General features: G+C 40.9%; 1 protein-coding gene across 1 annotated transcript in view; it reads left to right on the forward strand.

The window, feature by feature from the left end:
• The window catches only part of DNAH12 (dynein axonemal heavy chain 12), a 172,584-nt gene that overhangs the window by 63,384 nt on the left and 94,718 nt on the right, over positions 1-14,482 (forward strand). Inside the window, exon 29 of the mRNA XM_061129188.1 lies at positions 10,969-11,078. Within this exon, the coding sequence (XP_060985171.1) occupies positions 10,969-11,078 (110 nt within the window). The remainder of the gene's footprint in view (positions 1-10,968; positions 11,079-14,482) is intronic.

Here is a 14,482-nt window from a genome sequence, read left to right on the forward strand (position 1 = left end):
TATTTTCATACAAATTGTGAAATTATTTGTTCTAGTTCTCTGAAAAATACTGTTGGTAGCTTAATAGGGATTGCATTGAATCTATAGATTGCTTTGGGTAGTATAGCCATTTTGACAATATTGATTCTTCCAATCCATGAACACGGTATGTTTCTCCATCTGTTTGTGTCCTCTTCGATTTCTTTCATCAGTGTTTTATAGTTTTCTATGTATAGGTCTTTTGTTTCTTTAGGTAGATATACTCCTAAGTATTTTATTCTTTTTGTTGCAATGGTGAATGGTATTGTTTCCTTAATTTCTCTTTCTGTTTTCTCATTGTTAGTGTATAGGAATGCAAGGGATTTCTGTGTGTTAATTTTATATCCTGCAACTTTACTATATTCATTGATTAGCTGTAGTAATTTTCTGGTAGAGTCTTTAGGATTTTCTATGTAGAGGATCATGTCATCTGCAAACAACGAGAGTTTCACTTCTTCTTTTCCTATCTGGATTCCTTTTAGTTCTTTTTCTGCTCTGATTGCTGTGGCCAAAACTTCCAAAGCTATGTTGAATAGTAGTGGTGAGAGTGGGCACCCTTGTCTTGTTCCTGATTTTAGGGGAAATGCTTTCAATTTTTCACCATTGAGAGTAATGCTTGCTGTGGGTTTGTCAGATATAGCTTTTATTATGTTGAGGTATGTTCCTTCTATTCCTGCTTTCTGGAGAGTTTTAATCATAAATGGGGGTTGAATTTTGTCAAAGGCTTTCTCTGCATCTATTGAGAAAATCATATGGTTTTTATCTTTCAATTTGTTAATGTGGTGTATTACATTGATTGATTTGTGGATATTAAAGAATCCTTGCATTCCTGGGATAAAGCCCACTTGGTCATGGTGTATGATTTTTTTAATATGTTGTTGGATTCTGTTTGCTAGAATTTTGTTAAGGATTTTTGCATCTATGTTCATCAGTGATATTGGCCTCTAGTTTTCTTTTTTTGTGGCATCTTTGTCCAGTTTTGGAATTAGGGTGATGGTGGCCTCATAGAATGAGTTTGGAAGTTTACCTTCTTCTGCAATTCTCTGGAAGAGTTTCAGTAAGATAGATATTAGCTCTTCTCTAAATTTTTGGTAGACTTCAGCTGTGAAGCCATCTGGTCCTGGGCTTTTGTTTGCTGGAAGATTTCTGATTACAGTTTCAATTTCCTTGCTTGTGATGGGTCTGTTAAGATCTTCTATTTCTTCCTGGTTCAGTTTTGGAAAGTTATACTTTTCTAAGAATTTGTCCATTTCTTCCAAGTTGTCCATTTTATTGGCATAGAGCTGCTGGTAGTAGTCTCTTATGATCCTTTGTATTTCAGTGTTGTCTGTTGTGATCTCTCCATTTTCATTTCTAATTTTGTTAGTTTGGTTCTTCTCCCTTTGTTTCTTAATGAGTCTTGCTAATGGTTTGTCAATTTTGTTTATTTTTTCAAAAAACCAACTTTAAAAAAAAAAAACAAAAAAAAAAAACCCCAACTTTTAGCTTTGTTGATTTTTGCTATGGTCTCTTTAGTTTCTTTTGCATTTATTTCTGCCCTAATTTTTAAGATTTCTTTTCTTCTACTAACCCTGGGGTTCCTCATTTCTTCCTTCTCTAGTTGCTTTAGGGGTAGAGTTAGGTTATTTATTTGGCTTTTTTCTTGTTTCTTGATGTAAGCCTGTAATGCTATGAACCTTCCCCTTAGCACTGCTTTTACAGTGTCCCATAGGTTTTGGGTTGTTGTGTTTTCATTTTCATTCATTTCTATGGATATTTTGATTTCTTTTTTGATTTCTTCTATGATTTATTGGTTATTCAGAAGCGTGTTGTTTAGCCTCCATATGTTTGAATTTTTAACCATTTTTTTCCTGTAATTGAGATCTAATCTTACTGCACTGTGGTCAGAAAAGATGACTGGAATGATTTCAATTTTTTTAAATTTACCAAGACTAGATTTATGGCCCAGGATGTGAGCTATTCTGGAGAAGGTTCCGTGTGCACTTGAGAAAAAGGTGAAGTTGATTGTTTTGGGGTGAAATGTCCTATAGATATCAATTAGGTCTAGCTGGTCCATTGTATCATTTAAAGTTTGTGTTTCCTTGTTAATTTTCTGTTTAGTTGATCTATCCATAGTTGTGAGTGGGGTATTAAAGTCTCCCACTATTATTGTGTTACTATTAATTTCCTCTTTCATACTCATTAGCATTTGCCTTACATATTGTGGTGCTCCTATGTTGGGTGCATATATTTTTATAATAGTTATATCTTCTTCTTGGATTGATCCTTTGATCATTATGTAGTGTCCCTCTTTGTCTCTTTTCACAGCCTTTATTTGAAAGTCTATTTTCTCTGATATGAGTATTGCGACTCCTGCTTTCTTTTGTTCTCCGTTTGTGTGAAATATTTTTTTCCAGCCCTTCACTTTTAGTCTGTATGTGTCTCTTGTTTTGAGGTGGGTCTCTTGTAGACAGCATATATAGGGGTCTTGTTTTTGTATCCATTCAGCCAATCTTTGTCTTTTGGTTGGGGCATTCAACCCATTTACATTTAAGGTAATTATTGATAGGTATGGTCCCGTTGCCATTTACTTTGTTGTTTTGGGTTCACGTTTATACAACCTTTCTGTGTTTCCTGTCTAGAGAAGATCCTTTAGCATTTGTTGAAAAGCTGGTTTAGTGGTGCTGAATTCACTCAGCTTTTGCTTGTCTGTAAAGCTTTTGAATTCTCCTTCATATCTGAATGAGATCCTTGCTGGGTACAGTAATCTAGGTTGTAGGTTATTCTCTTTCATTACTTTAAGTATGTCCTGCCATTCCCTTCTGGCCTGAAGGGTTTCTATTGATAGATCAGCTGTTATCCTTATGGGAATTCCTTTTGTGTTATTTGTTGTTTCTCCCTTACTGCTTTTAAGATTTGTTCTTTGTGTTTGATCTTTGTTAATTTGATTAATATGTGTCTTGGGGTGTTTCGCCTTGGGTTTATCCTGTTTGGGACTCTCTGGGTTTCTTGGACTTGGGTGGCTATTTCCTTCCCCATTTTAGGGAAGTTTTCAGCTATTATCTCCTCTAGTACTTTCTCATGGCCTTTCTTTGTGTCTTCTTCTTCTGGGACTCCTATGATTCAAATGTTGGGGCATTTCACATTGTCCCAGAGGTCCCTGAGGTTGTCCTCATTTCTTTTGATTCTTTTTTCTTTTTTCCTCTCTGCTTCATTTATTTCCACCATTTTATCTTCTACCTCACTTATCCTATCTTCTGTCTCCATTATTCTACTCTTGGTTCCCTCCAGAGTGTTTTTGATCTCATTCATTGCATTATTCATTTTTAATTGACTTTTTTATTTCTTCTAGGTCTTTATTAAACATTTCTTGCATCTTCTCAATCTTTGTCTCCAGGCTATTTATCTGTAACTCCATTTTGTTTTCAAGATTTTGGATCATTTTTATTATCATTATTCTAAATTCTTTTTCAGGTAGATTCCCCATCTCCTCCTCTTTTGTTTGACTTGGTGGGCATTTTTCATGTTCCTTTACCTGTTGGGTATTTCTCTGCCTTTTCATCTTGTTTAGATTGCTGTGTCTGGAGTGGGCTTTCTGTATTCTGGAGGTCTGTGGTTCCTTTTTATTGTGGAGGTTTTACCCAGTGGGTGGGGTTGGACGATTGGCTTGTCAAGGTTTCCTGATTAGGGAAGCTTGCGTCGGTGTTCTGGTGCGTGGAACTGGATTTCTTCTCTCTGGAGTGCAATGGAGTGCCCAGTAATGAGTTTTGAGATGGGTCTATGTGTTAGGTGTGACTTTGGGCAGCCTGTATGTTGACGCTCAGGGCTATGTTCCTGCGTTGCTGGAGAATTTGTGTGGTATGTCTTGCTCTGAAATTTACTGGCTCTTGGGTGGTGGTTGGTTTCAGTGTAGGTATGGAGCTTTTGGATGGTCTCTTATTACTTAATGTTCCATGTAGTCAGGAGTTTTCTGGTGTTCTCAGGTTTTGGGCTTAAGTCTCCTGCCTCTGGATTTCAGTTTTATTCTTCCAGTAGTCTCAAGACTTCTCCAACTATACAGCACTGATAATAAAACTTCTAGGTTAATGGTGAAAAGATTCTCCACCATGAGGGACACCCAGAGAGATTCACAGAGTTACATGAAGGAGAGGAGAGGGAGGAGGGAGATAGAGATGAGCAGGAGGAGAAAAAGGGGGACTCAAGAGGAGAGAGACAGATCTACGCAGCTGTCTGTTCCCAGAGTGTTCTCTGTAGCCCAGACACCCACAAAGATTCATAGAATTGGATTGGGAAGAGAAGGGGAAAGGAGGAAATAGAGGTGTTCTGAGGTAGAAAACAGAGAGTCAAGATTGGGAGAGAATAATCAACACACTCGTGAATAAAAATGGGAACTGAATATTGGATTCTTAAATGTCCAAAATTTATATCACATACTGAAAAACAAAAATTAAAAATCTAGGGTAGAGGTTAGACTCTTAAAGATACAATATTAAAAATGAAAACAAAAAATTTTAGAGATGTATATGAAGTTCAGTTTAACAATAGGGCTTCTCTCTCTTTTTTTTTTTTGCAAGGATAAAGTGAAATGAAAATGAAAATTAAGGAATAGTAGAGGAGTAATAGAGGACTTTAAAAGAAAATAAGAGAAAAAGAAAAAAAAGAAAAAAAAAACAACAAAAAATTTTTTTTCCTAATTAAAAAAATCGTAAAAATATATGAAAATGAAAGTTAAGGAGTAGTGGGGGAGTAATAGGGAATTTTAAAAGAAAATAAAAGAGAAAAAAATAAAAAAGAAAAGAAAAGAAAAAAAATTTTTTTAATTAAAAAAAAAAAAGTAAAAATATATCTAGGAATTTCTCTGGCGCTGTTGCAGTCAGTGTGGGTTTGGTTCAGTTTCAGATAGCTCCTCGTTCCAGCTTACACTTCTCGATATCTAGAGGCCCCTTCCGGTGTAGTCGGTGTTACCTACAGGGATTTTAATCTGTTGCACCGGTCCCTTCTGAAGCGGTTCCGTTTGTTTATTTGGCTTGTGTTTGCCGGCCTCTTCAGTACCTAATTTCCACCCTGACACAGGCAGGCGGAGGTGGTCTCTTGCTCAGGTTCGCTAGTTCCGTCATGCTGCGGGGAGGTGGGGGGCGCTGTTTTCCCAGTCTACGCTGTTCAGGCTCCTGGCTGCTCTATATGGAGCATGCCCTGCATTGCGTGCGGTTCCAGTTTTCAGGTATTCCACAAAAGCGCGGACTCAGTTGCGCCTGCGTTTTGTGCCTTCCCCGGCCCGAGCAGCTCAGACAGCCAGGAGCTTGGCGGGTGCACTCTCCCCGGGTGCGGTGCGCCTTCTCCCCTCCGCGGCCCCAGCCTCAGTTTCTGTGCGTGCACCTTGAGTTTAGCCGCGACCCTCCTGGGGGATGTCGACCATCCAGAATCTCAGGAAGTCTTTGGTTAGAAACTGGAGGCCTGTTTGCAGTGTGGTAGGGGGTGCTGTCTTTGGGGCTGAGTTTTCCCCCTTCCCCTCCCCCCTGCCTCCTGCCTCTGGCGGGGCTGGGCCGGTCCGCCATAGGCTAGCTCTTTTCTGGACTTGCTCAGACCCTTTGTTCTGTGAACGCCGGCAGTGTGTTCGGGCGGTTAATTTTCTCTCTCTCTTTTGCTATCCCACAGTTTAAGTTGGAATCTCACAAAAGCCCCCTCCGATTGCCCTCAGGGCACTCAGGCCCGGTCCTTACCCTAAGCAATGCCGCCGGCTCCTCTCTGTTCCGCCCCCACTTGCTGGTGGCGGATGTGGGCGTCTGGGGTACTTTTCTACTGGGAGTTGCTTTTAGGCACATAATCTGTGGGTTTTATTTATTTTTCCCTCCCAGTTAGGTTGCCTTCCGAGATTCGAAAATTTCCCCCAGACCCGCCAGTGTGAGGTTTTCCTGGTGTTTGGAAACTTCCTCTATTAAGACTCCCTTCCCGGGACAGGTCTCCGTTCCTAGCTCTTTTGTCTCTCTTTTTATCTTTTATATTTTGTCCTACCTCCTTTCGAAGACAATGGGCTGCTTTTCTGGGCTCCTGATGTCTTCAGCTAGCGATCAGAAGTTGTTTTGTGAAGTTTGCTCTGCGTTCAATTGTTCTTTCGATGAATTTGTAGGGGAGAAAGTGGTCTCCCCGTCCTATTCCTCCACCATCTTGGCTCCTCCCCCTGTGTGTACCTTTTTGAACTATGGTCTTCTCAGGGTATTCTCCCAGAAGTGGGATTGCCAGATCAAATGATAGCTTTGTTTTTCCTGCTTGAAGGAACCAAAATACTGTACTTTACAGCACTACCAATTTGCATTCCTTCCAGCAGTGTACAAAGGTTGCATATTCTCCATGCCCTCTTCAGCATTTGCTGTTTGGAAACTTGCTGATGATGGCCATTCTAACTGGAGTCAGTTGATAACTCGTCGCAGATTCTAATTTGCAACTGTCTAATAATTGGCTTGGAAAAGGAAATGGCACCCCACTCCAGTACTCTTGCCTGGAAAATCCCATGGACGGAGGGGCCTGGTAGGCTTCAGTCCATGGGGTTGCTAAGAGTCGGACATGACTGAGCGACTTCACTTTCACTTTTCACTTTCATGCATTAGAGAAGGAAATGGCAACCCACTCCAGTGTTCTTGCCTGGAAAATCCCAGGGACAGGGGAGCCTGGTGGGCTGCCATCTATGGGGTCGCACACAGTTGGACACGACTGAAGCGATTTAGCAGCAGCAATAATTGGCTTATCATTGGCTTTTTTCTTAACAACAGTATAAATAAAATGTACCTCTTGAATTTTCTTCTTGAAATCCAGCCCATTCAAAAATTCTTTATCCATGATCTTTGTGAGGACATTTCTTCAGGGGCAGGTATTATATATTTGCAGCAATACAAATCTTGTGGATGTTAACTATGATAACAGCAGGGAGTCAAGTTGCTGTTATGAGAAATGGCCACAAGATGGGGGTACTTTCCCATTCCCAATCTGGAAAATAGAATTGGAGCCTTTTTAGACAAAGTTGTGTTCCTGATGGTAAATGAGAACGGAACAGGGTGGGGACGGCGGGGGGAGAACAAAGACCCAAGGGCTTATGTCTCTTTACCTCTGCCCCCCTTCCTTACCTATTTGCCTCCTTCCACACCCCTCAGCCAAAGCCCGAGCCCTCCAAAAGCGTTTTGCCAAGAGTATTGAGGGTCAGTAGCTAGGGTGGCTCTAAGCAAACTGGCTTTTCCTGGGACCACACCACGGGGCGCTCTGGAGCGCGAAGATTCTCAGAGATCTTCCTGGCGTGCCGCTCCACTGTCCTTTGGAGGCACGAGTCTTGGCTGACTTGAGAAGGGCCCACCTGCATGCCGAAGCAGTGGTTTTATTTGAGGGGACCCGGCACTTCTGATAGAAGTGGGAATCATTTGCTGGCACGACCTCCTGAGCAGCCTCAAACTCACACCACTCATGCTTTGGGAGCCGAGTCTACTCAGGTCTAAGGATAAGAAGCCAGCCTAGGTGACTCGGGTCCAGGAGAATAGAGTAGACATTTTTTGCTCTTATGACTGTTTCATTTACTTTCTTTTCTGTTTTGGATATTCTATTGCAGTGGAGTTGACATGCATCGTTCTCTTTGTTTGAGTTCTTCAGCTCCCTGATTCACTTCTACATAGGCCTGTACCTATAGTTTTGCAGATTCTCATCCCATGATGGTATTGCAGTGTTGAGTCAAATTTCCTGGGCTCTTCTGTGGGTCTTCGGCTATGATATATTTTTATGTGCATTTCCAGTAGTTTGGGGCCTCCTCATTGATCCTGCTCCCTGCGTCCCCCTGCCAACCTCCCCATCTATGCCTTGGCAGTGGTATGTTTCATGTGCAAGCCTGTGAGCCTGATTTTTGTGTGGGACACTGCTGGGTTTCAATCATGTTTTAGCTATCACCTGTAAGTGAAATCAGTCATACTTGTGTTCTGTCTGCCTCACTGGGCTTAGTGTGAGCCTCTCCTGGCCCAGTGAGTTGCTTAAAACAGCATGATTTCATTGTGTTTGGGGCTGAGTCACTGTCCACTGGTATGGGTGGCATGCCTTCTTTCTCTGTTCATCTGTCCTCACACTTGGGTCATTCCTCTGCCTTGGCTATTGTAAATAATGCAGACACGACCAATACAGTGCCTGTGACTTTTGCAAGGATGCTTTTCTCTGGGTATCCTTCCAGGAAGAGATACACTATCTTTGGTAGCTCCGTTTTTCTTTTCTTAAATGAACATCCAGACTATTCTCCAGAGTGACTATTGCCAGTTTATAGTCCCACCTCAGCACTGGAGAGTTCCCTATTCCCCCACCCCACTCCCCAGACCCAGGGAGCCTTTTTTGAAGTGTTGATTTTGTAATGATTGCTGCCAGAGGATCCCTGGGTGTCTTTGTCTTGGGGTCTTTCTCCTCCTCAGAGATCCTAAGCATTTTCGTTTCAGATGATTTTTCTCTGTGACAAAGACTATGAATAAAATGTGGCTGTTGAAATATGCATGTGGAGAGTCGGCTGTATTTTGAGTTAGGTTTCCATTAGGTGCCGCCATGGACCTTTCTTGGTGGGGAAGGTCATCTGCATCCCCATTCCTGTGAACCTTTAAGTACTCTGCCATCAGTCTTCTCGTTGCAGTTCCAGAAGATGTCCACAAGGCGGCAGCACTTCTCCATGCACCACTATGTTCACTGGGCCATCCTTCCTGGGTTGTCAAGGAGAGTGGAAGGTGCCCATGGGCTTGTGTCTCTTTACCTCTGCCCCCTTCCTCTACCCTTTCGCCTCCTCCCGACCACCTCAGTCAAACCCCAAGCCCTGCAAAAGTGTTATGCCGAGGGTCCTGAGTGTCAGTTGTTGGGGCGACTGTAAGCAAGCTGGCTGTAATCAGGGACCACAGCCCCGGGAGCCCTGGAGCCCTACGCCTCTTGGAGCTCTTCCAGGCGCGCCTCTTCACCGTCCTTTGGCGGCTTGAGGCTCGGCTTAGGTGGAAAGGGCCCACCTGTATCCTCGGTGGTGGTTTCATTCAGGGGGCACCCCCGCCAAGTTCTGATGGAAGCGGGGCTCGTTTGCTGGCACGGCCTCCTGAGCAGCCTCAATCCCACCCCAGTCTGCGATGGGAGCTGAGTCCGCTCAGGTCTAGGGTTGGGCCAGGTCCCAGGGGAATTGTTGTGGTTAGAAGTCCACTATTTTTCCTTATTTGTGTCTGCTGAATGTCCTGTGTTCTTTCTCCTCTGGTTGTTTTAAATGTTTTCTCTGTTTCCGTTCTTGACTCTGTGCCAAATTTTGTTTATTTTATACTTATCCTGCTTGGTATTTGCTGCACTTCTGCTATCTGTGTATTACTTTCTTTCTCCAGAAAATTCTTATTATCTTTTAAAGTATTTTTTCTACCCAGTTTTCTCTCCCCTGTCCTTCTGGGGCTCCAGTTACATGAATTAATATTTCTGACCATTTTATATTGTCTCACATGTCTCTTATGATCTGTTTCTGTTTTGTTTTTCATTGTTTTTATTATCTGTGCTTTAGTTTGGATACTTTTATTGACTTGTCTTTAAGATTCATGATCCTTTCTTTGGTTTTGTTCGGTCTACCAATAAGCCTCTCCAATGAACTGCTAATTTTATCTACTTTATTTTTTTCAGCTTTATTTTATCCACTTTGATTTTATTAAGAGGTCTCATTTCTTTGCTTAAATTCTTCATCTTTTCATCTATTTTTGTAATATTGTCTATGTTCTTTTATACATTTATAAAAGTCATTTTATTTTTTTGTCAGCTAATTACAACATCTGAGTCATCTGTGAGTTATTTTATTTACTATGTTTTTTCCCCCCTGCTGATCAACAGCTGTTTTTTCTTATGTCTGTTAAAAATTGAGTAGAAAATAAGAGGGTGAACTGGTTGTATTTTTCTGTAGGAAACCATGTTTTTTTCTTTGTAAGATAGCTAGGTTGAGCTGCTGATCTTTTCAACCAGGAGTTGACCTGAGCCAGAGTCTCGTTGCACAAGTATCGATCATTAGTTTATCTCTGATTTCAAATGTCTTTAGAGTGAGAGTTGTCCTAGTCTCTGATAGGTTCCTTCCTCTAGCATTCCGAAGACTAAGAAGATCTCTTTCTGTGGGGGCTTGTAGCTAAGCCCTTGATTTCTTGTGTCACTTCACACTCAGCAAAAGCACACGCAGTGGAAAAACCAGCTTTATGTTTGAAACTCCTCCAGATTTATATGTCACAGGAGCCTACACAGTCATTAAAATACTGTCAATTTCTCCTTACTTCAGCAAACTCCCTCTGCAGTATAGCAGGTCAGTCCAATGCCTACCTGTCTTTACTTGCTTCTAGAAGTAAAACTAGCAGCTGGTCTGTGTGAAAGGCTCATCCCTTTCTGAAATTTAGTTCCTTTAGGCTTGTACTCAATGTTCGGTTGCTCAGTTGTGGCCAACTGAGCAACTTGTTGCAACCCCTTGGACTGTAGCCCAGCAGGCTTCTCTGTCAGTGTTATTTTCTAGGCAGGAATATTGGAATGGTTTGCCATTTCTGAAATTTAGTTCCTTTAGACTTTTGTGTATCCAAAATGCTCCTGTGTGTTTACAGTTTTTATGATTTTTGTAACCTCTGTGTGTTTCTATTTACCATAGTGTGAAGGATTGTTTAGCATGTCCTTCTATATCCTAATCAAAAGTGGAGTTCTGGAAAAACTAATAAGACAAGTTGTTTTCATGCAGCATACACCCAATGCTATGGTGCCATGATCACTGATAACTTATAATGGGAAACACTAATTTTTTAAAGTATTTTAATTCCATTTCTTCCTTTCTTAAGTTAAAAAAAAAAAGGTTTAAGAAATAGTTTACAAATGTAAGAAGACACAATTTTATTATTTCTTGAAAAATTTATGTTTATAAGACATGAATGATATGATTTACAATAGCATTTTGTAGAAATGCATTCCATTTTTCTTTTATTTTAGGAATTTTTAGAATGTGCTCATGAAGCCTGCAAAGTACATAATCTTCAGCCTGTTAAATTTTTTCTTGAAAAAATGATTCAGACATATGAGATGATGATCGTTAGACACGGGTAAGATTATAGATAGTTAGATGCCATAGTTAGCTGTTATTTTTTTAAGTTAAACTATTAAAACAACTAAAATTTATAAACCAAAGAGTCAGCAAATTTTCCTAGGTGCAGTAGGGAGCAACCCTCCATCCCCACTCTACCCCAACCAATCTCCATTCCAGTGACTTAAAAACAATGCTGTATTTCTCTCACGCTACATGTCCAAAGAAGATTGGAAAGGAGTGCTCATTCAGTGATGTAGCACTAATGACCCTCCACAATTTGCCCCTTTGATCATCAAATACGTTATTTGTTCTACTTCATGAACATTAAATACACTTTTACTCTCCCAAGGAGGCAACCCGAAAGTTCCAACCAAGGAACCAGACTCAAAGTCTAGAATCTCTAGATGATATGTGATAGTCTGTGTATCAGATTTGAAAGCTGTTTCTCTTGCTCCAGAGATCTAAAAATAGAAAAACAAGTTATCTGCCCTGCACACATCCAGCATTATAATAGTGGGTTTACCAGAACATGATTACCAGAGCAAATACTCACATTCAGAAACTGAAGAGACAAAGCCGGTACTTGTCAGTAGCAGTTCTGAAATTCAGCAGGGCTTTTGGACCCTAATTCCAGAGCCAGACTGACTGTGAAAGTACCTCAGTAGTTTGTACAGGCCCTTCCAGGGAGTCAGAGTCATTTTATACATAATTTATTGTAAAGGGTATCATTAAGTGGCTCTGGCCATTTTATATTCATAATTATATATATATATATATATTTTTTTTTTTTTTCCCCCCTCCTGAGACAGCCTCCCCTACCAATTGTATAAACTGAGATCCCCATAAAACCTGGGTATACTTCTGTTTGACGTTGCTACCCAAGAGGGGTTTTCCAGGAACCTGTCCTCTGTGGACTTTGGTTCAACCTTGTGAGGGGTCTCCCCTCTTCATTTTCTTCCCTGGTCACATGTGAGGTGGATAATAGAGAAAATTTCCTTGAGAGCTGAAAAATGTTTTCAGCTGGCTCTCTACCTATACAAAGTTGATGTCTCAAAGGTCATGATTTTTTAAAGGCAGGTTTTTTTTTTAAGCTCTTTGTATTATATAAATTTTCAAACATATGTAAAAATAGAGGGAATTAGTACAGTCAACCCTCATGCATTCAGTAACTAAGAGTCTTTTTTACATCTTAAACATTCACATTGTGTTTTAGCCTAGACTCATGATTTCTTTGTCAGTTAACTCTCTCAGAAACTTAATAAACTTTTTTTCCATTTGATTCCAGGTGTGCCAGGAACCACCAGAGTAGTCCTTATTAAGTCACACCTTTCTAAACGTCCTTGTAGTATCCTTGAACCTATCTGGCTTAGTTGGTAGGCCCATATCCTTAATCTGTTTTCCCTAATTATTTCACCATCTGGAAATGATTGCTGGGAACCATATTAACCTTGCATATCTTATAATGAAGTGATACAGTGGCCCTGCTCTTGATTTGGTCTTTGCTACTAGGCTAAGCTGATCTTTGTTGTTCAAAGATTTTCTCAACTTATATACTAGGCTAAGTTGATCTTTGTTGTTCAAAGATTTTTCTCAACTTATCTCTTACTGATTGCAGATGAGAATAAATCACCTCATTCATGAATCATCTCAAGTCTCTATTTCTCAGCTTTCTCTACTTTCATTCCTGCTTGCAAAGTGGCCATATTTTCCTGAGCTCATTTCTTTTTGTAGTTCCTTGTTAAATGCATCCCTTAGCCACCAATATATACTAATAATTCTCTGTTTACTATCTTTTCCCCCTAAAACCACAATTTCAATAGATTTATCATCTATCTCCCAGATTATCTCAAGGAATAAATTTACCAAATGTTTGATCAGTCCCTCAGTCATGTCCGACTCTTTGCAACCTCATGAACGCAGCATGCCAGGCCTCCCTGTCCATCATCAACTCCCAGAGTTTATGCAAACTCATGTCCATTGAGTCGATGATGCCATCCAACCGTCTCATCCTCTGTCATCCCCTGCTCCTGCCCTCAATCTTTCCCAGCATCAGGGTCTTTTCCAATGAGTCAACTCTTTGCATCAGGTGGCCAAAGTATTGGAGTTTTAGCTTCAACATCAGTCCTTCCAATGAACACCCAGGACTGATCTCCTTTAGGATGGATTGGTTGGATCTCCTTGCAGTACAAGGGACTCTCAAGAATCTTCTCCAACACCACAGTTCAAAAGCATCAATTCTTTGGCGCTCAGCTTTCCTTATAGTCCAACTCTCACATCCATACATGACTACTGGAAAAACAGGTTTGACTAGACGGACCTTTGTTGGCAAAGTAATGTCTCTGCTTTTTAATATGCTGTCTAGGTTGGTCATAACTTTCCTTCCAAGGAGCAAGCGTCTTTTAATTTCATGGCTGCAGTCACCACCTGCAGTGATTTTGGAACCCCCAAAATAAAGTCAGCCACTGTTTCCATTGTTTCCCCATCTATTTGCCATGAAGTGATGGGACTGGATGTCATGATCTTAGTTTTCTGAATGTTGAGCTTTAAGCCAACTTTTTCACTCTCCTCATTCACTTTCATCAAGAGGCTCTTTAGTTCTTCTTCACTTTCTGCCATAAGGGTGGTATCATCTGCATATCTGAGGTTATGGATATTTCTCCCAGCAATCTTGATTCCAGCTTGTGCTTCATCCAGTCCAGCGTGTCTCATGATGTACTCTGCATATAAGTTAAATAAGCAGGGTGACAATATACAACCTTGACGTACTCCTTTTCCTATATGGAACCAGTCTGTTGTTCCATGCCCAGTTCTAACTGTTGCTTCCTGACCTGCATACAGGTTTCTCAAGAGGCAGGTCGGGTGGTCTGGTATTCCCATCTCTTTCAGAATTTTCCACAGCATAGCATTAATTCCCAATCCTTTAGCCTCTGTTAACAGTTAATTTGCCACCCACAACTTAGCCTCTAAGCCAGTGCCCCTTATTTTAGTCTCTCTCTCTCTCTTTTTTTTTTTTTTTTATCATGGCAAGAATACCTTTCTCCCTTCTAGGTACCAATTTCTATCAGTAAGAACGGACTAGGTTATTCCAGAGAAACAATCTGTACCCAAATCTTAGTGACTTGAGAACAAAGGTGTATTTCTCAATCATACTGTTTTCAGTATAATTTAACTTGGAGGTTCTGCTCATCATAATTATTCAGGTCCCAGGCTGTTGGAGCAGCCACCGTCTCAACATTGTGGGTCACAGCTTGCTAGAGGGAAAAGAGAGAGCTCTGTAGGGTCCCTTATGGGCAATTATCTCTCCTCTACCAAGTAACACTCATCATTTCCATTTATTATTCCTTAGTCACCTAGTAGTCCTGAAAGAGAGCAAGGAACGCTACTATGTTCCAGCAGAGAGGAGATTCAGAGTATTTGGCA

The sequence above is a fragment of the Dama dama genome, chromosome 24 (genome assembly GCF_033118175.1).
Source record: "Dama dama isolate Ldn47 chromosome 24, ASM3311817v1, whole genome shotgun sequence".
Classification (NCBI taxonomy): Eukaryota; Metazoa; Chordata; class Mammalia; order Artiodactyla; family Cervidae; genus Dama; species Dama dama.